General features: G+C 44.8%; 1 protein-coding gene across 4 annotated transcripts; it reads left to right on the forward strand.

The window, feature by feature from the left end:
* The first annotated feature begins 1,004 nt into the window (after positions 1 to 1,004).
* On the forward strand, positions 1,005 to 27,569 carry kita (KIT proto-oncogene, receptor tyrosine kinase a). Of its 4 annotated transcripts, none has more exons than XM_079740564.1 (21): positions 1,005 to 1,254; positions 4,975 to 5,229; positions 6,166 to 6,450; positions 6,725 to 6,864; positions 7,993 to 8,185; positions 9,095 to 9,281; positions 10,374 to 10,489; positions 10,833 to 10,947; positions 13,548 to 13,732; positions 16,165 to 16,274; positions 16,492 to 16,618; positions 17,188 to 17,292; positions 17,873 to 17,983; positions 18,551 to 18,692; positions 20,206 to 20,300; positions 20,627 to 20,757; positions 21,243 to 21,365; positions 21,958 to 22,069; positions 22,673 to 22,772; positions 23,372 to 23,477; positions 24,856 to 27,569. In XM_079740564.1, exons 1-21 carry the CDS (start codon positions 1,200 to 1,202, stop codon positions 25,033 to 25,035), a joined length of 2,973 nt encoding a protein of 990 aa, XP_079596690.1. In that variant the 5' UTR covers positions 1,005 to 1,199; the 3' UTR covers positions 25,036 to 27,569. The 4 variants fall into 4 exon arrangements, with proteins under 4 accessions (XP_079596690.1, XP_079596691.1, XP_079596692.1 ...); XM_079740565.1 differs by having other exon boundaries at positions 16,168 to 16,274; XM_079740566.1 differs by having other exon boundaries at positions 8,014 to 8,185.

Here is a 27,569-nt window from a genome sequence, read left to right on the forward strand (position 1 = left end):
TGGTAACAAGCGGTTGTGAAAACAATGACTCTCTCTGTCTAATATTTATATTTAATTACTCTATGCTTATCATACGCATCCAGCAAAAATTATCCGAGAAGGAGCTGTGACCAATCATTTCTGCAGAACAAGAAGTGGGGTTGTCAGAAGAGAACCAAATTTACGGAAGCAGTTTAACCGATTCAGAACTGAACATGCATACAAAACCAAAACAATAATCTTCATTGCCGTGTGGATGCGTGTGTGTGTTTAAAGTGGTGCAATCTTGTCTCAAGGGGGGGGGGGGGGGCAAGTCCCAAAAGATAAAGAACTCCTTCCTTTCTCCTCCTCCACCACCACACGCTGACCATAGTGCACTGGTTATATCTCATCTGGGATGTTTCTGGGACGAAGAACGTAAATACAACTCCGAACTCACAAACGCCCTCTGGAGATCTCAGAAGACGAGAGATGTGCGTGAGTCTTGAACTTCTGTACTAGTTTGCCCCTGAGCCCTAAACGTATCTCTTTCTTCCCTGTCTTAACAATTGTGTTCTTGAAATCCTATTTACATTAATCCAGCAGCAATGATTTACGGGTGAACAAATATAAGTAAAGTCGTTGCTCCGCGGTTCTATATGTCCCTTGTGCTACGACACCTGTGCGTCAATAACGAGGAGGTACAATTGTGTGTGTGAGTGAGTGAGGGAGGGAGGAAGAGAGAGAGAGAAAGAGTGTGTGTGTGTGTGTGTATGTGTGTGTGTGTGTGTGTGTGTGTGTGTGTGTGTGTGTGTGTGTGTGTGTGTGTGTGTGTATGTGTGTGTGTGTGTGTGTGTGTGTGTGTGGGGGGGGGGGGGGGGGGGGGGAGGCGATCGATGATAATGATGTTGTGGAGCAGGCAGGCAGGCAGCCCTACTACCTGGGTGGGTGACACAACTCCCTCCTCCCACTGGCCCCCTAGCGTCCCGCTGGCGAGCTGCATTGTTCCCGGGTGACGAGCGATAGGATATTCGTGTAGACCGGCGCTCAGCATCACATCACACTGCCACTGAAGGCTCGCTGTGCGAACACAACAGCAGTCCACCACCTCATAGTCCACTTGTAGGAGCTGTCTGACGCAGTGCTGGTACTGTAGTAGCCCGTAGAGACGCAGGGGGGTCGCCTTCTGGAAACACGCACACACACAGGCGCACCTCCGCCTCACCCATGGACTTGTAACTATGGAATACCACTGGATATTGTTTTCTGTCGTTTTGCAGTTAACCATTCATCCAGGTAAGTTTTTCCTTGGTTGTTTTTAAGTGGACATGTCGTAGCCTATGCTCTTGCTTTGTGTACAGCGGGGTTTGTTGTGGTGTTGTATATCCTCAATGTTATTATGATATTGAGGAATTCCTGGAGCGTCACCACCTTACATTTGTATTTCACACACATCTGTTTTCTGGTTTCGAAACAAATTAGGTTAGTGAGGAGGATCTCTTGGAATGAGTTTCACCCCCAAACCAGAGCGCGAGTGTGTGTGTGTGTGTGTGTGTGTGTGTGTGTGTGTGTGTGTGTGTGTGTGTGTGTGTGTGTGTGTGTGTGTGTGTGTGTGTGTGTGTGTGTGTGTGTGTGTGTGAGAGAGCGTGCGTGTGTGCGTATGTGTGTACTTTAAAAGTATGCCAAATGGGACTTAATGAAACTTGACTACAGGACACTGGATGCCGTGGAGTTGCGCTCAATTATTCATTTCCAAAGAGAAGACAATCTAGAATTGCATTTTGTTAATGAACCAATGCCGGTGCGTTTTGTTTTTTCAATAGTTCAAAGTGTTAGTCAACACATGAACCGGTGTGTTATGCTTGGCTCGAATCAGTTGTTGATGTTGAGTTTCTACCAGATAAGCCCGCGGAGCAACAGGCAGCGGGCTCTTCCGAACCCAACTGTCATTTTTCCATAGAATAGGCCTGTACCTGAGAGCCATGCAAATAACCACCCGCGATACCGATCGCAAATTCGTTTCTTTTTTTTAAGTGCACACCTTTCGCCACAAGTCAAGTGTGATTGCAATGAAGCGATCAGCGCTCAGTGTCGGGTGACCCATGAGAACCGGAGCCAGCACTGGCAGCAACTTAGAGGAATAACTCAGGGCTCTGTGGAGCAGCACGGCGCGGGAGGCGTTCTTCCACTTATATGGGTCTGCGTAAAGTTATTTTGCTTTCGGGCTGCTGAAATATTAAATATTTGTGGCAGATTATGAGTTGTTTTTTTCTCACACACAAGACAACACGCCTCGTCTGGTTTTATTTTCTAGTGACAACGTTGCAGTGTAAAAATGATTACCTTATAATTAGAATTATTGTAGGCCTGATTCCTTATGATGATTTCCGGGAGATTTTATCAAAATGTTGAAGTAAGCCCACATATTGTTTCCTTATCATTATTGTGTGTGTGTGTGTGTGTGTGTGTGTGTGTGTGTGTGTGTGTGTGTGTGTGTGTGTGTGTGTGTGTGTGTGTTCGTGTGTGTGTGTGTGTTCGTGTGTGTGCGCGTGTGTGTGCGTCCATGCGTGTGTGTGTTTCTGAGTGTGTTTGAGAGAGAGAATTGGAATGTCTCGGGGCCATACACAAGAGCCGTCATGTGAGCGAGGCAATAATATTTGTTTCAAGTCTATTTATGCTCAAATAATTGAACAAGGCTTGCTATTCATGCGTGTAAAATACTATTTCACCTTATTTTGCATACTTACATATGATTACACAGATTAACCCTTATTTAACAAGGTTTAATGTTTTTTTGTAAGGTTATCATATAGGCCTATGGTTTGCAGTTACATCTATGTCTACTTCAATCTTTATATTTTCCTCACATGGTCATTGCATTACAGTGCAATGTATGTGACGGCAACATTTTAGTGTATCATCTCAGGTTAACGATATTTGCTTTTCATCAGGGACCTTGGAGTTGGTATGTGTGGATAGATAAAACACTTCTCTAATTGCAGTTCTGGGCGTAGACAAGGTCCCTCCGATAACACAGAGATAGAGAAACAGAGAAGAAGCTACTATCACGTTGTGTCTGGGTTTATTTGTGGAGCCCTGGATCACAGTTCCAGTTTGAAAGGCCTTCACAGCCGTACATTACATAACTCCCCCCTAGACACGAGCCTGTTAAAGCAACCAGAACTAATAAGGACTAGTGGGGAGCTAGTAGGGGGAACAGGGAGAAACCTAGCGAGGGATCACACAGTGTGGGGTCAGTCCAGGAGTGTTAAATGGTCCAGGAGTTCTTCAGTGCCATAACAACATTAAACTTTATTTAAATTCCACAAATTAAGGCTACGTGAAAACAGCCAGAGATTACAAAGAAAGGACAATGACTGATAAAGCAGGATAACAACCATGATTATTTCCTGTAAACATTAGTTCAATATAGGTCCAGTAATTTGCTATGTATTTGTTTTGTTCCTTAGAAGCTTGGGCAGAAGATTTGTTTTTTTTCTGTGCTTTGAACTTACCCTGAGCCTAACCACACCAATCCCTTACCTCAACTTAAATATCTCTAACCCAACACCAAATGTAAACTTTTTTAACCTACATGGCCATAGAGATGTAACATAAATAGCATAAATGACACAAATTGCTGTAGAGAAACCTTTACCAGGTAGTAGTTTTACTACCCTATAGTGTTTATGTTAGTGTTATAGTCTGTTGGTTTACTAGAGTTGTAGCTATTCGGTTTGTTAGTTTGTTCCCTGTTTGTTTGGCAGTTACTGGAGGGTAAAGTGTTCAAATCTCAGAGGAACAATTACATTTTAAAATCACAAAAAGGGAAAAACAACACAATAATATAAAGAGACAGACTTGGCAAGGACATTTCTGATTCTGCTCTTCTTTGTTGCTTGTTTTTGTTGTTCTATGTTTTTCTGCTACTGTGAGGCCCCCATTCCTCATCTCGGATGTTCATCTTATCTTCAATGTATCTCTCTTCTCTTATCTATTTATCGCCAATAACAAATAACTTATACTACTAGATATTGGTCAGCAAAACAAATAACTTGTTGTTATGATCAGTTGCTATGATCACCAATGAAAGTCATCCTTAATGAAAATCCATTTTCATTATTCAATTAAGAGCCCAAATTATGAATCAATAGAGAATCTAAAATGATGATCCATAATAATAACAGCTACAATGTATTGTCCATTTTACTATCTATCAATCTAATTGTATAACTTCTCTTCCTTCCTCTATCCCTCCAACCATCCATCCCCCAATCCTTCACTCAATCCCTCCATCTATCCTTTCCTCCATCCCTCCATCTGTCATTTCCTCCATCTATCCATCAAACCTCCGTCAATCCATCCTCCACCCCTCCATCCTTCCATCCACACATCCCTCCCACCGTCCATCCATCCATCTATCCCTCCACCCCTCTGTCCAACCCTTCATCCCTCCACCCCTCTGTCCATCCCTCCATCCCTCCATACCTCTGTCCATCCCTCCACCCCTCTGTCCATCCCTCTATCCCTCCACCCCTCTGTCCTTCCCTCCATCACTCCATCCCTCCACCCCTCTGTCCATCCCTCCATCCCTCCACCCCTCTGTCCATCCCTCCATCCCTCCACCCCTCTGTCCATCCCTCCTTCCCTCTTTCCATCCCTCCACCCCTCTGTCCATCCCTCCACCCCTCCACCCCTCTGTCCATCCCTCTGTCCATCCCTCCACCCCTCTGTCCATCCCTCCACCCCTCTGTCCTTCCCTCCATCCCTCCACCCCTCTGTCCATCCCTCCACCCCTCTGTCCATCCCTCCACGTCCCTCCACCCCTCTGTCCATCCCTCCACCCCTCTGTCCATCCCTCCACGTCCCTCCACCCCTCTGTCCATCCCTCCACCCCTCTGTCCATCCCTCCACCCCTCTGTCCATCCCTCCACCCGTCCCACCACCCCTCTGTCCATCCCTCCACCCCTCTGTCCATCCCTCCACCCGTCCCTCCCTCCTTTGTCGGTGGACCAGGGCGTCCCAGGCCAACCATCGCCCCGGGTGGTGCTCACCTGGTGGTGCCCCTCAACGGCCCCCTCAGCCTGCGCTGCTCCGGCCAGCGGGTGGTGCAGTGGCGGCGGGAGGCCGGGCCCCGGGTTCGGGGGGAGGTGAGGACCCCCGGGATGTCTGTCCTCCACGTCCCCCGCGCCACGGCAGTCCTGATGGGCCGCTACGTCTGCCTGGAGGAGAGCACCGGGGAGCAGGCCTCCATCTACGTCTACGTGAAAGGTACTGGAGGGGTGTGTGTGTGTGTGTGTGTGTGTGTGTGTATGTGTGTGTGTGTGTGTGTGTGTGTGTGTGTCTGTGTGTGTGTGTGTGTGTGTGTCTGTGTGTGTGTGTGTGTGTGTATGTGTGTGTGTATATGTGTGTGCAAAGTGTGTGTGTGTGTGTGTGTGTGTTTGTGTGCTAAGTGTGTATGTTTGTGTATGTTTGTGTGTGTGTGGATGCTTGTGAGAGACCGAACGAGAGATAGACAAAACAGGCAGGGTGAGGGAGAGAGAGGCAGACTGACGGAGTGTGAGGGACAGACAGATGCAGATGGAGAGACAGACGGACAGACAGGCACACAGAAAGAGACAGAGAGACAGCAAAGGCAGAAGTATTTTACCGTGTCTGCCTGTGTTGCTGCAGCGTGACTGTAATCACCTTTAGTGAAACAGGATGGGGGGCGGTGATGTAGGCGGGGGTGTTTGTAGTTCAAGGTGAAATCATGAACCACAACACAGTCTACTACCGTTGACAGGTAGTGTAGACGGTGTGGATCGATGGCAAACAGAAAAACTTTTGTTTGTTTCTGAAGCCTCTTCTTGGTTTGGCTTCCTGCCGTAACTGGAGGGCAAAATGTTTGCCTTGTACTGAACACACTGGGTGGAGTGTGTGTCTGCGTGTGCGTGTGTGTGTCCGTGTGTGTGTGTGTGTGTGTGTGCGTGTGTACATGTGGGCGTGCGTTCACGTGAAAGAGCAAGGCACCAGGTATTTTGGCACCAATGCCGGTTGTGGAACAAGTCTGTTTATTCTTAGTTAATAGTCGAGATCAACTGTGAACACTGACAGCACAGTGCCTACGACCAACGGCCGATCATCCCTCAAGAACCCATGACATGAATCCCATGGTGTGAGGATCCACATTCCATTGAATAATCAATCGCCCACCTTCGCCTGCAGACCCTGACAATGCCTTCCGGAGGTCCATGGTATTCAACATCCTGACGCGGGTGGGAGACAGCGTCTCCATTCCCTGCCTGGCCACCGACCCGGCCCTGGTCAACCTGAGGCTAGAGACCTGCAAGGGCCTGGCACTGGCCCCGGGCCTCCAGTACTCGGCCACCCTGGAGGCGGGCATCACCATCTACAGCACGGAGAAGGTCTTCGAGGGCTGCTACGTGTGCAGCGGGCAGCTGGGAGAAGCCGAGGTCCGCTCAGGCCACTACGACCTGACCGTGCGGCCAGGTGAGGACATAGGGTGCAGGTGTGTATGAGGGGTTGGCTGTGCAGAGGCGGTGGGGGTTGGGTTGTGTTGGGGTTGAGTTTGTGTGTGTGTGTGTGTTTGGGTGTTTATGTGTGTGGTGTGTTTTTTCATTTTCTTTCATGAGAATGAATTCAATAGAAAAACATCATCTATAATCAGTCTTTGATGTGGATGAGGACGATGATGATGATGATGATGATGATGATGATGATGACGATGATGATGTTGATTATTATTATTATTCCTTTGGCACAGTCCCGGTCGCCCCTCCGGAGATCCATCTCCAAGCCCCGAAACACGTGATCTTGACCCAGGGACAGAGCCTCTCCCTGGCCTGCAACACCAGCAACGCAAACGGCGACATCAAGCTCAAGTGGAACACTCCGCCTGGCTCGGTGAGGAGCTTTTCTGCCTAGCTAGCTAGACCTGTAGGCACAGATGTTGGTTTGCTGTCAAGTGTTGGCACTGACATCCACTGTCTGGATTGGTGCCTAGAAAGTCACCGTTCAACACAGTGGCTGACATGGACAACCTGGCGTGATTTGCAGGGAACAGTGTGTTCGTTAGAGGTGGAGTGTGTAGGAATGTTAAGGATGCATGGAGGTAACTGAGGCTCTTATGTGTAGTGGTGTAAAGTGCTTGGTATGCATGTTTGAGGAGTGGATGGGCCTTACACTTGAAAAGTCCAAATGCAATGGAATGATCCACAATAAAAGATGACTACCTTCTGTTTTTGAGCAGATTTCAGCCGACCACCAGCGTGTTTTGATTGGATGGTTTGATACCATGCACACGGGCTTGTGTAGTCTACTAGACAACAAACTCTTCAGTTTTATGATGCGAAAACTATGTTGTATGTTGTAACAAATAACGAATTATCTCTTGGCAGATGAATACTAGCTAGTTTGTTTTCTAACCTGAAATTACAGGTGGTCTGTGATTTGGCAAGTTGTATGTATAATACTTTTCAGTAGATAAGGGTGTATGAATGAGGCTTTTCATTGGATCAGGTTGTCGTTGGAGGGACTCTTATTATGAATTATCTCTGTAGTATTTAGCTAAGATTTACTACTTGGTTGTTTGTGTATTTCGGCTTGCGTGTATGTGTCTATCAGGTGTCTCCATAGTAGTTCAGTGTATTTCTACATGTATGTATGCATGCATCAGTATTTGTTTCTTTGTTGGTTTGTGTGTGTGTGTATATATGTGTGTGTGCGTGTGTGTGTGTGTGTGTGTGTGTGTGTGTGTGTGTGTGTGTGTGTTAGTCAGAGGGAGAGAAGCAAAGAATGTGTATGCATGTTGGTGTACGCGCCTCTGCAGGGAATGTATCCTACGTTTGTAACATTTCTCATCTTGAGACAGAGTGTGCACATGTGTGTATGTGTGTTTATGTGTGCACATGCGTGTGTTTGTGTGTGTAAGTGCACGTGCACATGTGTGCACGTGTGTGTGTCAGCGTAAGTGTTGCGGGGATAGAGCCGTGCAGACGGAGTTAATCTCTGGAGATCTCTGGGCGTTGACAGGGTGCCGTCTGGTATCCACAGCAGCCAGCTCAGGTGGCCAGCGCCTCTCACATCCTGGCCGAGAACTTCACCCACGTGCGCAGCGCTGTGCTCCGCATCAAGGCCGTGCTCGCCCAGGATGCCGGCCGCTACCAGTGCGAGGCGCTGAACGAGAAAGGCGTGAGCACCAAGTCGGTCTGGCTGGAGGTTTACGGTAAGCACCTGGTCTGGTTCGTTGATGCTGTTCCCCAGTTGGCTCATACTGTACCAAGCAACTGGAATAGCCCTGGTCATACTATACTTACTTGTGATATGATGTTATTGAACAAAATTATCCGGTAATATTTATTATTACTTAATCGGTTTGCTGATACTGTGAGAACTGTGAGGTGAAAATAGCACGTTCACAAAGTTTGGACTATTTCTCACAAATGTGAATTGAATGTGTTTGAATAGTGTCTGCCCAACATCTGATCCTGGGGTTAACATTCAAACATTCAAATATATATGATCCTCCTCAAATACGGTGCTCTGTGCGTTATTCTAAGGAAGTGTAGTCCTCAGTTACCACTTGCTTACATATCAAGTGAACAGGCTCACAAAACAGAAGAAAAATAACCGCATCAGTAAAAGACGAATGAAAAAAGATCCCTCCGAGCCCAGCCAGCACACGTTACGCCAAAACCACCACCCCCCCTTGTCTCCATTGGAAGGGAGCTGTTTCCAAAAAGGTTCTCTCATAAAATATTACACATTCGTCATGGGCCAAGACATTACAGTTGAGATCTTACTTGTCTTTATAGTTTCGAAAGAGCTCGAAATTTATTGGGTGCTGTTGCAGCCAATAATTTGCAGATGGGAGTTTAAAGTTGTGATCTATAAATCCTGTGACCAAGGCAATGACGATAAGGTTCGGAGAACTTTCCTCCCTGAAGTTAAAGTACTCTAAACTAAATTACAGTGGTATTCCAATCCTTATTTGGCATTGTTCTCTGATACTCAGACCAAGTACTGGTACTCTTGCATTATCAATGCACTGAAATGACAATGATGCTGGCTTTAATGAAAATGAACACATCCTTGTGTGAAAGATCCCCTCAACCTTCCACTGTCCTCTTTCCAGCCAAAGGTTTCATTCATGTTCGCCCGGTGGAGAACAGCACTATCAAGGTGCGGTCAGGGGAGAGCCTGTCCCTGGTGGTAAACATGGAGGCCTACCCTAAACCCAACCACTTCACCTGGAACTTCATGGGCCAGGCCCTGGCAAACACCACCGACCATGTGATCACCACAGACAACCACTCACACAGGTAAACCTAATGCACACGGGAAACTCTTCTTACAGACACACGCTTCACACATGTACACCTCCACACAGGTGAGCAATCCACGCAGGTGTGCCATAAATGTAGATCCGTACCACTACACAGAGGTACACATCCACATAGGTATGCACCTACACAGGTAGGCTTTTCAGCTCCAATAACTAGTGACTTTTTAAATACATCACCGTTCTGTTAATTAAATATTAATTTATTATAGATTATTATAAATTATTATAATTTAGAAACTTTTATTTGTATAAATAATATATATAATAATTGTCCAGACTTTTGCTATAAATGATTAAAGAACTTTATTAAATAATACTGCATTTCAATTGTAGTGAAGTATAATACGAGAGACACATGCCTCATTTGATACAGAAACATTGCGCAACATTGCACGCTGTTATCATTAATAGGATCTGCTAAATGTTTTCCTACCCTTTGGGAGTATTACTCGTCTTGAAGTCATTATTTTGTAATTTCCTATAAGTGTGGCTTTGTGCAGGGCCAGCACACATGTGATTCTGCATGGCGCCTTAGCCAATGGCTTTTCTCTTTAATGGATCTGGGATTAAGGTGTTAATCCCCCCGGTGAAATGTAACACCTTGTGCCTTCCAACTGGCCAGGGGTCAGTGGAGATGATGGTTACACCTCTGTGTTGGAGCTGACCTGTCCCTAAGGCCCGCCCCTAACATACTTCAGACTAACTTAGCAAAAGTGCTGGAAATTAATAGACAGATATCTGTTTGGAGATCTGGCTTTAGGGACGCAGGGGAACATAAAACATTGCATGTGGAGGTCCACCTGTGGCTGGTATCACAGATGTTTAACGGGGTGTTACAGTGGTAAAGCATGCCGCGCTATTTCACTCTATAAATTGTGGTTCAATATGGGGGACAAAGGGTTTCGCTATGGTGTGTGCTCACATCCAGGCCGTTTTCGAAACGTGGCTGTGAATGTAATTTAAGGATGATAACCAACAGCAATGGCTGTTCTGTTGCATTGTAATCTGTAATTAGATCATAATCTCTGTTGATCATCTAAAGGTGGTCTTTGTTTTTTATTTCACACAGTTACAGCAGTGAGCTGAGGTTGGTTCGCCTGAAAATGGCTGAAGGGGGCGTGTACACGTTTCACGCCTCCAACGGCGACGCCACAGTCAACCAGTCCTTCACGGTCTTCGTGATCAGTAAGTCGTAGCATTGATTTAATTTTTTTTTTAAAGGTTTTGTGCTCCCTCAAGCTACATAACGAAGGTCAGCCCGTGCGTAGCTTAACATTTGTAGAACGCAACGACAGGAAATGGATTTTGCTCACCTTTTCAAAGCGCACTCTCACGCCTCGCCTGCAGTTATCTTGCGTCAATCAAAGGTCGCCGCAAAGCGTGCCTGTCAGGGTTTTTGGCAGCTAACCGCTGAAGCATGCTAGCATTTGGATAACCGCTAACGCATGCTAACATTTGGCTAAGCCCAGATGCATGCTAGCATTTGGATAACCGCTGACGCATGCTAACATTTGGCTTTGTTCGGCAGGTAAACCGGAGATTGTTTCACACGAGGGGCCGGTGGACGGACAGGTGCGCTGCGTTGCCGAGGGTTTCCCAGCACCTCAGATCTCCTGGTACTACTGCGAGAAGCCCTATGTCAGGTGAGACCGGATGGATGCATGTTTTGGGGTGTTATTTCTAAATGCTTGCTTGTATTTAAGTCCTGAAGTTGGGGAAATAAGCATTTAGCGCTCTTATTTTTATTTAATACTAGTTCTCAGCCTCGTTCAGGCTAAATAAATCAAATTCCTGAAAAGCTCTATACTGTGCAAGGATTCTGGGTTCTTTGTATACATTGCACAATAACAGCAAGGACACATTAAAGTACCTTGGGCCCCGGGGCTAGGACTTTTTCAAGGCTCTCACACTATTTCAAGGCCCCAAACTCAACTATTGCCCCTTCCAATCTACACAAACATCTTTATTAGCAGACAATAATGCATCAACATTCACTTACGACTGCGGTTAAGTCTTATGAGAGTTTCAACACCAAATAAAGGTCATATAATCATTACAAGCCAATAGTAAAGCATACATCAGTAGATACAGAAAGTGTGTCACCAAATGGCATAGGCCGGCTTCGCTGTAGGCCAATATCCTTTTCTCTCTCACATTATGCACACATATGCGAGCTTAAAACCACACATGTATGCAGGCATGCACACGCATACAAACCCAAATAGATGAAAGCAAACTATGTGCCTAATAAATTGATGTGCCCTTTATGTCTAAATGGCCCCAATAACAGAGCCAGTCTCATCATGTGTAAAAATAAAACTCACGCAGCACTTCATGCATCCTTGAGACAACTGCCATGTGAATAAAGAGTTGAGAATGTTAAACATTCATTGGACAAAAGACAGCCTCCCCCCCCCCCCCCACACACACACACACACACACACACACATTTAAATGCTTTTAATGGATCCAAATTTACAAAGAAGGAAAAAAGGTCCAAACATTATGGAAAGACATATTGATACTGTAACAGGTTCGAAGCTTACATGCCTTTACAAGACCTACATGATAAGTTGATAGAAAGATATTACACCAAACTCGAGATAAACAAAACATCTTTGTCTCAATATTTGCATGCTACCTATGGTGGCTGAAATATATATGCCAACCTAGTTGGCATAGACGGCTCACCAATGGCTGGTATTTCAGTAACTTAAAATAGTAGCAGGTGTCCATATACAAATCAAAGCAACAGCCTGAGCCCACTTCAATAATGAATACAGTTTTCAGTCTTGTTTACAATAACAAATATCTTGAGTGTTTGCATGTTTTTAAAGTAATCATTGTCAGGCACATTATGATGGAATCAATTCATTTTAACAGCACTACACACACACACACACACACACACACACACACACACACACACACACACACACACAAAGACAGGCATGATTTATTTTTCTCCATTATAATTTAATTTATGGCTCCCCCCAAGTCTCGCGGACCCTTTTCACATCTCGGGCCCCGGGGCGGGGGCTCTGCCTAACCTTTGCATTAAAATCTTTTTTTCGTTCTGTTCCATAACATAATGTGATGTTCTTTACATCTAGTTTGATCAGCTTTGCACACACACAGACACTGTGTTTGAGTTGAACACTTTTTGTAAAACATAGCTGAACTTATTTTTCGTATATGTTTTCCTGGATGACGGAAAATAAACAAGTTATACAGAAATGAAAACCTCCATGGTGATCAATGGATGGAATGATAAGAACATGGAATGTTGGCCCGTGGGATTTGAAGAGGCTAATTTGTGATTGGTTGACTGCGATGAGACGGCTCACTTGCCACATGTGACAAGGGATTGAGAGGACTTGTGTGGTGGATTGGCGGCGTGTGCGTATCCCGTATCTGATCTGACAAAGTACATCCTGTCAAACATAAAGCGAACAGTGGGCCGAGACCCGGTGACCATAGCAACACTAATCCCAGGCAGCGCGTCCAATGAGTCGCCGGTGGGTGATAATCTAAACTTCATCCCGCCATTTTCAATTAAAATGAATTGACCCACATTTGATTTCCGTTGATGAGCCACAACAACGGGCCTGATACTATACAGGTGATTGAGAAGATTACAGGACTATTAGCACTAAAAGACCCTGTTGTGGTTGGTTCTATGGTCATTGGTTGGAGAAACCCAAGTTGTTAATACACCCTACCTCGTGAATAATACTCACTCAATGCCAGATCCTGTGTTGCTAGTCCAAAAGGAAGGTCAATAGAGTATGTGAACATAACTAGCAGCATAATTCACATGATTATAAGGAAACACACACATTGTTCCCTTCCCGTGGAATGACTTGGATTGATTGTGCTGCAACGTGGGCAAAGTAATCATGCTGAGATTAGCTTATGTTTGTGTGCGTGTTGTGTTTGGATACTACAGTGGTGTCTGCTGTGCCTTTGGTTTCAGTAACAACTCCCTGTATAGAGGCCTGCAGCCAGAAGATATAGTGTGGGATTGGCTGTCACTTGACAAATGGATCAAAACTCAATCTATTTTCCTGATTTGAATCATTGGCATCATGAATCATTAAAAGCATAGAATATTCCACCCAATGGCGTTATAACATTGTCATAACATGTTATTATTCGTCTGTTATAAATTATTTTGAACCCAGTTTTATATGGTTTTTACATGGTTGTTATGGCTCTGAATGTTCCCTCTGCCTCCCTCCAGGTGCTCCCAACAGGTGAACAGCACTCTGGAGGAGCAGGACGTTATCACAATCACCGTCTTCAGCCCGCTGTTCGGCAAGACCGAGGTGGAGAGCCGCGTGAACGTCAGCACCCGCAGGTTCCACACACTGGAGTGCGTCGCAACGGTGGAGGGCGAGCAGGCCTATACCCTCTTCTCCATCAGTGGTGGGTTGAATAGCCCAACTTTATTTGTACAATTTGAGTTAATGCTCAAGGATTTCATGTTTTCGCTGACCTCGGTTGTGCAAAGTAAAGTCTTGTGGATTCTAGTTGCATTTTGTGTGTTTAATCTGAAGACTATATTTGCGCTACCCAATGAAAGACAAAACAGTCGAGTGAAGCAAGGTGATTTTATTGAATTTTCACTCATTGAACACGTTAAGGAATGATTGTAGATCAAAATTGTGTTTGTTATATTAATCAACAAAAAATATTTTTGCAACTGACCTTCATGACGTGGCAGCGAAAGCCGATTTTGTATAACGTTCGCTCAAACACTGGACTAAAAGTAAAGTAAAGATGTAGCATGTACTTAAATTTCAGGATGCGCTTTGACCTACAAATCAACCATTGTGTTACTTGATCACACACAAACACACGATGCTGGTAAACGATGAGTCATTAGAATAATCAGACATTCTTTGAGAGATTTCAACAAAGGAGTTGGAAGAATTAAAGGTGTGTTTCATTAACATCGTTACTGTCAACATGTAAGTGTGCCGCGATGGCAGAGGGACGCATCAGATTGTGGTCCAGCTTGTTTTTGCTGTGTCGGATTAACGTTTAGTGTCAACAGTAGTATGAAGGACAGAAAATCAGAAAATAAAACATGGTTTCTGCTTGAAACTCAACAGCCGCTCTCGCTGCCAGTGGTAAGGCCACTGAGCAGCCGATTAGGGATTCAAACGCACTGACCATAACGCTGATATCTGTGTCGCTAACTAGCCGTTGGACCTTTTAGCTAAAATCTCCACTTTTGTTAGAACTTTATACAAAGTGATGTTTCTCTTTCCACCATTGGTTGATCCCATTTCCATTTAGTAAAACAGTTTATAACAGTATAGGTTTGGCATGGCTAAACAAATGAATATAATTAAGTTGAGAGCAAATGGAAAATTGAGAAACAGCACATAGCCACACATCATTTTCTCATAATTTCTCTGGCATTAAAGTTGAAAGACTTAAATTTCTTTTTTTTTGTTATACTTTTCAAGACTTCTTAAATGTGTACGAATCACACCTCCGACCCAGATTTAACCTTTATATGAGGTCCTAGTCCTATATGTTGCGGTTGGGCCAAACAGTTTTAACATAATCCCTTATGTAACAGTGGTAAGGGTGGGGGGGGATACCTTAAACCCCACGGGCTTTGATAAGACCTTGTGTCTTGTGAGCAGGAGTTGGCATTATTTCATTGTTTACTTTATTCTGCAAATCCTGTTCTAACGGCTCCTCCATCTGCTGCTCTGTTTACACTGGCTTTAGCCCAGGAGTTATGCTAGCCGTTAGCTTAAGAGCTATTCTATCTGTTAGACCACAAGCTACACTAGCCATTAGACTAGTAGCTGTGCTACCTGTTAACCCAGTAGCTATGCTAGCTATCAGTCCATGTGCTATGCTAGCTGTTAGCCGAGGAGCTGCGCTATGCTAGTGGTAAACCCAAAAATTATGCTAACTAATAACCTAGGGGCTAAACTAGCTTCTTTCCCAGGTTCCATGCTAGCAGTAAGCTAAGAGAAGGTTCTGTGTGGGGTGGGGGGTTCCGCCAGCAGGAGAGGATTGTTCTGGAGGCTACAGAAGGCGTGTGGGCGAGCAAAATGTGAAACAAATGGAGAGAAAAAGCCCAAAAAGAGAGGGATATAGAGAGACAATTGGGGATGGAGTGGGGGGTCGTGTGTCTGGTGTAGCCAGACGGGAGTGTGTGTTCCCTAGGACTCGTTGTGCTCCACAGCGCCGTGGCAGACAGAAGGCCTGCTGGTGTGGTGGTTACTCTGGCTGTATATACTGGGAGCACTGGGAGGCATGGAGGTGTCGGAGAGAGGGAAATAAAGAGTGAGCTTTAGAAAACACTGACAAGCTTACAGGGGATTAGTTCCTGCAGACTCTGCATTCTCACATTTCAAGTGCAGAGAAAGCTCCTTAGCGCCTAAAGAGCTTATTATACCCCACTGCACCGAGGGGCAAAACAAGACAGCGTCACAAACATCTTCACTCACAAAGCTACTACTGATTACAGCGAAATACTCCAAACCGCACCAAAACAAATGCTCGTTAGCTGGGACGTAAGCCAATTATGTTACGATGTATGGGGCAAAAGCAATTGGTTAAGTGGGATAACAAAGCATTTAAGGCAGCTACTATAATGGACAACGTGTGATATTTCTTATCTTTCTTTCTCATCAGAATGCTCGTAAAGTTATCTCAACCGTGTCAGATTACGATTCCAAAATAGCCTTGAGGAAGGAAGCTTAAGAGTTAAAAACATGTTAGAATTTCTGTTATCACTATTAATTCTTGCAGCTGTTTAATTAAGTCCAGCATTTTGTGTAGCCGTTTTTCCAAACTGTAATGAACCCCTGACCCCATGCACCTGACAGCAGAGAGGAGGGTCACTCATGCCCTCTTCACCCCCCTGCTCATTGGCTCGGTGTCTGCCGCCACCGTCCTGTGCCTGGTTCTTGTTGTGCTCTTCTACAAGTACCTGCAGGTAAGCGAGGCATCTTTTCCAAAGACACACATTCTTTCGCCAAATATTGACTTAGGACCGGCCTAGGAAAACGTGGATATCATCAGTGTGTCAACAAGAAGGCGGGATGGCTCATGAAGAGATTAGTTTGCAGGTCATCCAGGAGTTGTGGTTTTCGGTTTCCTCACTTGTGTTCCTTCCTCGACTCCTCTTGTCCTTGTGTCTGTTTTCACGCCAGAAACCCAAATACCAGATCCAGTGGAAGGTCATCGAGGGCATCCATGGCAACAACTATGTGTATATTGACCCCACCCAGCTGCCGTACGACAACCAGTGGGAGTTTCCCAGAGACAAGCTGCGATTCGGTTAGTTCTCCCATGTCCTGTCAGCCAAAAGTACTGTCAGATTGCCATAACTGCCACTTTTCATTGCTTCTTTGTTTCGCAGATGCAAACGTAAGGCAGGTGGTTGGCCGCCATTTTACTTTTGTTTCTAGAAAGTTCTTTGTAGAAAGATAACTGGGTGTAACTCTATAGAACTCCATCTGTCTAGTGAGTGTGTTGAGGTATTCGCATGCTGGCTCTACTCATCAGGGAGTGACAGCTTGATGCCGTCTTTAGTCATCCTTCCTGATTGATAGCCTCTGTGTCTGCTGGGCGTGGGGTGAGCTGGTCAACTGAACCCAGCTTCCCTGAGTTTTAATTTACCACGCATCACTCCCTTAATGCAAACATGAGTGCTATTGACAATTTGCTTCCAACCAACCACCCCCAAACAGGATCTGACATGTCCTTGAGTGCACATGGCCCTAGGGGGGCCTGAGGCTTGGATTGCGCATCCCATGTTGGGAGCTCCAGGCCTGGCAGCAAGCCAGCCTGCCTGGGGAGGGATCCACCAGGATGATTGAGTAATTCTGCAGGTCTTGTTCTTGCAGGGAAAACGCTGGGGTCGGGGGCGTTTGGGAAGGTGGTAGAAGCTACTGCGTACGGACTATCCAAGGCCGACTCAGTCATGACCGTCGCCGTGAAAATGCTCAAGCGTAGGTTGAAAACACACCCAACTGGGAGAGGAAAAGTCATTTAATTGTCAGAGATGCTGTTTGACTTAAACTAAATGAGTGTCTTCTGTGTTAGCTGTGAAAGCATGGGAATGCATGATTTATGTCCACTTGGCCCTGCAGCCTGAAAATCTGACTTTTTACACTTTGATGGACATTTATATGGAAAGGTTGCATGTTTCTGTTGGATTGGAATTATTTTACAGGTGACATATTATTCCACCAGGTGTGAGTGTGATTAGTCGTTACAAGCCGTTTTGAAAATCTGCCTCTTCTGACATCACAAGTGAGCGTGTCCACCTAGATGTTTGCTGGATAGATCAGTCTGCCAGCCTACCCAGTGGACTGTGGTAAACGTTGCTCATCTATCTGTTAAACATCAAGGTGGCTAATGGCTAATCACACTCACACCTGGTGGTATAATATGTCCCCTTTAACATAGTTGAATAAATTAAATCTCTTGCAATCAACTTTCCAGTATCAGGAACCATAGGCTTCTAAATTGTCATCAAACCCTTGATGAAGTCACATGATGTCTTTCACCCTTTCACTCCTCCTGCAGCGAGTGCCCACGCCACAGAGAAAGAGGCACTGATGTCCGAGCTCAAAGTTCTCAGTTACCTCGGAAACCATATGAACATCGTCAACCTTTTGGGAGCCTGCACCGTTGGAGGTGAGGAGTCCGCTGAATGGGGACTTATAGGTGTTGGATTAAGTAGAAAAGGATGAAGCAGTTGGTTAAGTTTGGGTGTGGGATTTATTTGTTCAGATACAGATACATCAAGTTTGAAATTTAATGTTACTTTTTCAATGCGATAATATTTTGTTATTATCTTCTACACATTCACAAATACAATTTTCAAAAAAGTTGTTTAGCTTCAGTTGTAAGATAATAGCACCAGAGAAGTTTTTACCTTTTTTAATATATCATGTAGAAATGTTTTAAAAAACACAATTTTTTATATGAGGTCGGACTTTGGTCAGGTCCACCAGGGAGCTCATCAGGAAACTTTGATTGACCATCAACTAGCAATTATCAGCTAATAACTGAAAAAATATTATTTTACCAGATGCTTTCATCAAAACCAATTTACAGCTAATTCCGACAGGGGTTGGAGCCTCTTGCTCTAGGATCCCTTCGGGTAGACGTCAGACATTGGGTTTCGAACTCAGAACCTTGGGGCCCTTTAAACGCTGTGTGCTTCAGCATGATGGCTCAAGGCTTGTGGTTGGTCCGCAGGTCCGACCCTGGTGATCACTGAGTTCTGTTGCTTTGGTGACCTGCTGAACTTCCTGCGGAGGAAGAGGGAGACATTCTTCTGCTCCAAGATGGAGGATGACTGCTACTACAGAAACATCCTCCGGCAGAGTAACCCTGGCAGGTCAGGAGAGCTTACTATGTACACAATGTGTTATGGTCCGTGTCGTATTACTGTGTGTTAATTTATGGGCATCAATGCACAGTCGGAGAAGCAGGTATTGCTTTGAACTGCTCTGCCTTAAAATGACTTTTAACTGACCTCATACAATGATGCTCATGCAGTGTTAAAATGCCCTAATCATGTAGGCAGTACGTCTTGTAGCGACCAGGGTTTGACTCTGACTTGTGGTCTTATGCCACATATCATTCCTGACATTCTTCAAGGGCAGGAATGATGGGTAGGAATTATGGGCTTATGTTCCCTAAAGCCATTATACGAACTCAGGAAGAGTTGATTCATGAGTAAATCTCCAAGGCACGTTATCAATGCAGCTTCTCCTCTGTTGGAAGCACTCCAGCTGTCTAAAGGACACAATTCATCCGATCCAACAACAGATCTGTTCCTCTCTAAATGAATCAGGGGAATAAAACACGACTCTGAACAAAAGCGATCTGCTGTCATGCAATAGTGACACAGTGTGATGCCTAACGACATCCTCGTCGTGCCAGATCGCACTGATACACGAGATCGGCACGGGTGTCTTGTTTCATCCGTTGGGAGAAAAGGCAGAACAGGCGTCCAGGCTTTTCACGCGCTGACAGCTTGCGCTAGCAGGGGAACGTAGAGGGACGTGTTAAAAAACACTGTGAACAGCACCCTCTTCCTTAATGACTGAACAGACCGGTTGACCCCCAACTGGAGCGGGTGGAGAGGGAGCGAGAAACACAGAGAAAGAGACACACAAAGGGAAGAGGGAGTGGAAGAGAGAGAGACAGAGGGAGAAAAAAAATGAAGGGAGGGGGATAGAGACTTTGAGAAAAATATATTGTAAGATATAATTGCATACTTTTAGATGGGAGAAGAATGGCTAAGAGGAATGACAGAGGGAGGATGAAGAAGAAAAGAGAGGGAAAAGAAATGGAAAGAAAAGAGGGCTTCAGTATGGAAAGGTGAGAGGGAACAAGAAGAGGGAGATAGAGAGGAGAGAGATGGAGGGAAGGAGATTGATATAGAGGTGATTGTGTGTGGGGTCGAGGGGGGGAGTTTGAGTTTGGGAGAGAGATGGAAAGAGGGAGGAATGGAGAGGCGAGTCTAGGAGAAAGTTGGAGAGAGGCTGGAGAGATTGAGTTTGGTAGGGATGGAGGAGGGAGGAAAATAGAGCTCCTTGTTGGGAAAGCGATGGAGAAGGACAGGTACAGAGAGAGAAGGGAGGAACGAAAGGATGAGAATTGGATACAGGAAATAAGGGACATGTATAGGAAGGCAAGAGGATGGAAGAAAGGAGTGCTTGATTACGATAGGGATGAGAGAGTGAGGAGGTAGGAAAGGAGACACTGAGTCAGACCGGGAAGAGATAGGGAGGAGGGAGGAAGGGAGCGACAGCCGCAGCAGGAGAGTGAGCAGCTACAGGCAGAAGGATGGTGGGAGGGTCTGAGGCTGCTGGCTCACCCCCCGGCTGCTCCTCTCTCCACAGCGACGGCAGGAACGGCTACATGGTGATGAATCCTTCTGGCACTGACCCATCGCCCTGCACCTCCTCGTCCGAGAGGAGGCGCTCACTACGCAAAGGCAAGCCCGACTAGCCATCCCCCCCATGCACACACACACACACACACTCATCCATTCAACCACCTACTCATCATGCCTTGTTGTTGTTTAGATCATGACAGTATATGTGTAGTATGTGAAGACGTCTCGTCAAGACTCGTTTACACCGCCCTCTAAACCACCCTGACCTCAACTCAATCCTCAACACCACCCCTTTTAATACCGCCCTCCACACCACCCTGAACACCTCAACACCCACCCTCAAAACCCCCCTTTACAACCCTCTCTACACCCCCCTCTACACCACAATCTCAACTCAATGAATGTGGTGTCCTGCTGTCCCCCAGGTGGGTCCAACAGTGACGAGGACGTGACCAGTCAGATGCTGCAGGAGGACAGTCTGAGCCTCGACACAGAGGACCTGCTAAGCTTCTCCTACCAGGTCGCCAAGGGAATGGACTTCCTCGCCACCAAAAATGTGAGCGCGAGTTTTCAGGGTTATTTCACAACGACATCAAGTTTCAAAATGAATGAGGTTCAATAAAGTCCTATTAAGTCGGACAACTTTGTAGCCGATCAGATAAGATAAGCTCTTTTTTTATTGATCCTAGACGGAAAATTCAGGAACAAACATGATCAGGAAGATGGTATTGTTTAATCGTAAATGTGTTGAAAGTCATGGGAAATTCCTTTTAGTATGCGTCGTGATGAGCCCGCTCGACAGACACAGCCTGCTCTTTGTTGAATGGGTGGAACCGCAGCCCATTCACCGCAGCATCAATCAGCCTATTACAGAGCCTTAGATGGTCTGTGGTGGCAGTCCGAATGTCACTGAATCACAGGCACGGTTTGTTGTGGCACTAATTTCCCGATCAGTTGAATTGCATGAAAATGGGTTTGCCTAAGGTGGTCATTATTTATTGAGGGAATGATGCTTGATTTGATGTGTTTGTGTTTGTTTAGTGTATTCACAGAGACCTAGCAGCCAGAAACATTCTGCTGACCCAGGGGAGAGTGGCCAAGATCTGTGACTTTGGTCTGGCCCGGGACATCACCACTGACTCCAACTATGTGGTCAAAGGCAATGTAAGCCTACCGCTACGACTTTGTTACAGCTAATTATACGGCTAATGCTATGGCTATTGCTAGGGCTGATGATCATCCTTCAAGATCTGCAATTCAGCTATCATTGCAACCAAATCTTGCCATATTTCAGCGAAATAAAAGTTTTGGGGTAGTTTATTGAGTAGGTTAAAAAGGTCATATTAATGAAATAGATTTGGCTTGGTATTGGTGTGACACCATAATGTTGCTGTGCATTGTTTATGGCTACATGCTAGGTTAGCATCGACTTCAGACCTCACTATATTGAATAAGACTGTTGTGATTATTTGTCCGGTCTGGCAAGGAATTTTAAATGAAAAAATAACATATCTATCAAGCGCTAACATGTGCTCTAAAGCACATGTCCACAGCAAGGTACTTGAGACAAAACAAAGGTGATGCTGTCTACATTCTTGCTTTGATCCCATGGGAACAGTGTCAGTGTGAAAGATCTAACAACCATCTTTATTATCTATAAGTATCATAATTAGCGTCTCTCATGTCTAGTCTGGAGTAGTCTCTGTGTCGTAAAGAAAGATGTTAGCTTGTGACATGAACACCCTGGTTGTGGTAGGCTCGTCTGCCGGTGAAATGGATGTCGCTGGAGAGCATCTTCGAGTGTGTGTACACCTTCGAGAGCGACGTCTGGTCCTACGGCATCCTGCTCTGGGAGATCTTCTCACTCGGTGCGTTCGCTCACCTGGAGCCTGTGAATGCATCTTTACATACATGCACCACCCACCATCACACGCACACACACATACACACACAGACACACACACACACACACACAGCTTTGGTTTTGTACTTGGCACGTTCATGTAACTAGTGCCTTGCCCATTTAAAGTGATGGAAAGAAGGGAGCTGTACCCAGCATGCCATTTGGCGGTGTAACAGGTCAAAAGGAGTCCCCTCTCAATACACTTAATATTTTGCACTTCTGGTGGTAGAAACACACTGCTAGATCTCAGACCGGACACTGCCCTTCCTTGAGTGCTCTCCATTTCACCCGCCGAGGTGGACGATCGGATGTATGGTTGTCGAGAATATCGAAGGACATACAGAAACTCTTATAATTATAGTTAGATGAAACCGCATACACTGTATTCCAATAAAAGCATTATGGAATTTGAGAGAGAGAAAGAAAAAGAGAGAGAGATTGTGTGTGTGTCTATGTTTGTGTGTCTTTATGTATGTGTGCATGGGTGCCCAAGTGTGTGCATGTGTGTGAATGTGTGTGTTTGTCTTTCTGTCTGGGCCCTGACTAACCCCTGTTCTCTGTCCCACAGGAAATAGCCCTTACCCAGGTATGCCAGTGGACTCCAAGTTTTACAAGCTGATTAAGGAGGGCTACAGAATGGATGCCCCAGACTTTGCCCCGAGCGAAATGTAAGTTGGTTTGTTTGTCGTCTCCCACAAACTGATGGACAAACCATGATGGTTGGGTGTGGGTGGTAATGAGGAATCATAATGTTAATTAACAAAGCAACAGCCCTGAATCTAACTGTAGGGCTGTGGTGCGCCTCTTTCCACCTGAGGACACTACCCTTTGTTTGTTCAACTCCCAGATTAGAATCTTAAACTCTGTTCGTTTATTAGAATGTCAATCATGTCGGACCTTGTCTGTGTCCCAGTATCACATTACTACTCCAGATCCTGCTTGAGTTTGTAATTATAATTGCATTATTTTGGATTACAATACGACAGAATCTGATTCTATTTTTATGATTTAAGTTTAGTTTATTTATTTGTACAACAAAATAATTCAATGAAAGTAAATCTTTGCAGGAGGGGGGACAGAATTCCAGGGAGTCTTTCCCCTCTGGAGAAACAACACGACAACAAACATGTTACAGACATAACTACAAAGACATTGTAGATGTAAACTTTAATTATACAGTAGGTTTATAGTCGCTGTGTGTTATCTCCTTTATCAGTGTATAATGTCATGATTTCTTTGATGACATGAAAAATGGTTTCATTCCCAGGTACCAGATCATGAGGTCCTGCTGGGATGCAGACCCCTGTCAGAGACCACCTTTTAGGAAGATAGTAGAGAGAATCGAGAAGCAGCTGTCAGACACCACCAAACACGTAGGTGAACCTCAAACCAGTAGGTCTATCTTGAATCGGTAGGACTATCACAAACCACCTCGTCCATCTCAAACCAGTACATCTATCTCAAACCAGTAGGTCCATGTCAAACCAGTAGGTCCATCTCAAACCAGTTCTACTATCTCCAACCAGTCAGACTATCTCAAAACAGTAGGACAATATTGAGCCTGTATGACTATCTCAAACACTTAGGTCTACCTCAAACCAGTAGATCTATCTCAAACCAATAGGTTTATATTAAACTTGTATGACTATCTCAAACCAGTAGGACCATCTCCAACCATTAGGACTATCTGAAACATGTAAGACTATATATTAAACCTGTAAGACTATCTCAAACCAGAAGGATCATCAGGTCTAGCTCAATAAGTAGATCTATATCTAACCAGTAGGTATATCTCAAACAAGTATGAATATATCAAACCAGTAGGTCTACCTTAAACCAGTAGGTCTATCTCAAACCAGTTTTTGTATCGGTCCACCTCAAAACCTGGAGCTCCAATTCAAGCAGGTAAAACTATCTCAAAACAGTAGGTCCATCTCTAGAGATCCAGTTCAAGCCATGCAGGTCCACGTGTTGATCCATTTCTTAGATGCCCATCTCCTGACCTGTTCCTTACTATCTTATCCAATCTTAATTCAGCTAAAAATTCTCTGTAAGCCGCTTTGGATAAACGTTATTGATGACTTGTCTTCTAATAAATAGTCATTAACCATTAGGTGCAGACTAAAACTTGAAATGTCTTGTTTAGGGATTTTTGGACTGGTTTAGTGGTTAGAGACTGAAAGGCCTTTCACACATGCACCAAAAGTCAGAACTCAGTTTAATCCCTGGTGAGGCTGTATATGTAAACAAAACACTGCGAATTCCGCTGCATACTTTTTGAATTACGTCCTGCCTCCTAAACGCCTCTACCCGGGCGCCACTCCTAGCCTAACGTATATATTAACTAAATCTCCTGTTCTGTGTTGCTTGTTTGAAAGGGCAACCCCTGATCATCTTTGGACCTGATTCCCCGTAGTTCATACTGAGTTCATGTGTGAAAGGCCTATAAGAGGAGTATGTTAATGACGTTTGTTGAAAAAGTTCTTTAATGCCGTGGTTAAACAGGCTCTTAAGCGACTCATTAAGGTTCCCATAAAGTTGTTTTCACTGTGACTTTCCGGCTCTCGGTTTGACGCACCAAGCACGATTTATTAGCATTGAGAGGAAAAATAACTGTCAAATTTACACTACCGTTCAAAAGATTGGGGTCACCCAGACATTTGGACATATAAAAATATTGTAAAAACGTATATTATAAAACCTGTCCTGTAACTAAAACTATTTTTTATTTATATATTTGTTTTTTTTTAGATCTATCTGAACTTTAACTCGAGGATCACAGGGTCAGCCGGGGCCAGGGAGGACACACCAACCCAGAATGCATCACTACACTATCCTAACCCTGGCGTTCTTGGCACCCACAGCCAGCCACTACTGGCCCAGAATGAGGTCTTCCTGGAGGGAATGAGCCTAAGGGCGCACCGTGTGTGAGGACCCCACCCAGTATAGGCAGCCCATGAAGTGCCTGTTGGACAAAGAAACACCAAAAACCAACCCCAAAAACCTTAGTAGTACCAAAGTACTATTTTGATGTCTGGTTCTTCCAGAGAAAATTGAGACAAACTAAAATAAGCGAGCCACTAAGGAGATATGAGTACACATACAAGAGAGGAGCTCTCTCACTGCCTATTGGTTTAGGAGGACCTTGGACTTAGAAGACACGCAACTGAGTGTGAGATCCACTTTTTTTTTTAAGTACCTAAGACTGTTATACAAACATATTTTTCATCTATCACATTTTTTCCTACCATATTTCATGTACCTTTTGAGTTTATTTGAAAACAGTTTGTTACTGGAACATTTATTTTTACTTTCTGTTTATCATTTGTATTTGTGTTGCTTTCAAGAAAATTTGTGTAGCATTTTAATTTTTTATCGATTGAAAAATGTTTGTGATAGGCACTGGAGGCACTTATGGTGATGTTATTTCACATGCAAACATACAGATATACGATCACAGTAGCAAACAAACACGCTAAACCGCACCCCCACACACACAAACACTGGGAAACAGCTTTCATTATTTCATTCAAACAGTTTCTCTCTGTGTTATTTTCACCTGTTAAGGTCAAAGGTTATAAGAAGGACTAAGTCTTGGGTGGGGCGGGGCCAATTTAAATAAAAAGTATTGCAATTCCTGTAAATATAGACTTTAGCTTGCATGTAGCGCAAGTGCTGATATAAAAACTTAAATTAACCACATCATAGAAAAGACTAACCAATGAACAAACCAATTCATATTTCAATGCTTATACATTTCTTTTACCATTCATCCCTTGTGGTCTAGCCATAAATACATGTACATACACAGCCAGAGTTACAAGGTGAAATTATTCAATTGGGTTTGCTCATTGGTTGCGGTACTATAAGCTTGGTTTTCTTGCTGTATACATGTACATAAATATAAATATATATATCTCTTTTAGAAATTATAGTGGTGGTTGCAATGACTCGTGAACTTGTTTAAATTCTTACGAAGAAATGAGAAAAGCTAAGATAAAAATGTGAGGTAACTAGCTTGTCTATTTTTCTGTTGCGATAGGCCACTGAAGTGAGCGGTTTCACGTTGTGTCCACTGGGCTGCTTGAGAGTTTGTTTGAATGTATAAATAACTGGAAGGACTCCTGCTGCAGGTCTTAGTACTTTATCTTTGTTTACAGTCATGAGACAGATACCGACATTTCATACCCTGCAACTGAAACGCTAAAATCAAACCCGCAGGAACAGCACTACCACTGGTCAAACAAGGGTATTTTGATTGGCTCAAATTTGTGCCAGGTGACGTCACTGACGACCAATCAGACAACGGGGCTTTTGCTTCAGGGTTTCGGCGGTTGCTCTTGAACCTGGAAGAGTCAAGCCGTGCTTCCTTTTGTTGCTGTCATGCGTGTGGGTGTTGCGCTGCCTTCCCGGAGAGTACAGCCAGTTGATGAGATTAGGCTTAAAGTGCTTCTGGAGGCTGATTGTGAGGCTGGTGGCTCAACAACAAGGAGAGTGGAGAGGACTTCCTGTATTCATGTCTCACAATCATGCAGTCATCTCCCGGGGCCCCGGCCAGGAGCTGCCCCCCCCCCCCCCCCGCCCAAACTTCCAGCCCCAGCAGTTTCACTATTCTTCCCATCCAGCTGTTTCCTGTTCCAGGCACGGGACGTAGCAACACCTGGAGACCAGCGTCATCTCTGGATCAGGAACCCCCCCCCCCCACTCCCTCACCTAGGCAGCCTGCTGTGCTGTTATCAAGAGCACCAGGAATGAGTGTGTGTGTGTGTGTGTTTGCTCACCTGCAGACAATAAGACCAAATGTTGTGCCACTGTTAAAATGTCCCCAAATGGTGTAGGCTAGGGGTCCTGGCGCTGTTGTGTAAATATGTAGAAGCTCATGTTGTAAAGTAGTGTTGTACACTCTCTAAAGTTTTGTCTCCATGAAGACATGCGGTACGTTCACACGCTGACTCTTGTTCGTTCTGCGTGTCACTCGCACGCATAACGCGCGCCCAGAAAGAAGGAACTCAACAGCTCCGGCGGTTTCATGTTTCCGTCACCGTGACAACTTTAATCAGAAGACTTTCAGAGGGCCTCATTAGAGGACATCATAAAAACGAGAAAAAAAACAACCTGTTTGTGAAGGTCCGTGGCATGCTATGCAAAAAGAGCTTAACATCGACGTTCATAGACTAATATTACAGGGTCTCTAAAGGCCCCCTGTTTGAAATTTGGTCGGGAGGGAGGCCCTCTATCATCACGTAATGTGTACCCCGGGGTCTTTTTACCGAGCCTAGCCGTCTAATCTTACGCTTTTCACTCTCGACTCAAGCCTTTTTGTCTCCGAGGTGGTCATGTGTATTTTTTTTTCTCGTATTTATTAAACTGGAAGCTATAGTATTAATGTGTAAATCTTACCATGTATTGCTATTTCAACGTCAATGTAAATAAAATGGTGGATATGAAATTCACTGTGAAAGATA

This window comes from Pollachius pollachius (genome assembly GCF_949987615.1).
Source record: "Pollachius pollachius genome assembly, chromosome: 7".
Taxonomy (NCBI): Eukaryota; Metazoa; Chordata; class Actinopteri; order Gadiformes; family Gadidae; genus Pollachius; species Pollachius pollachius.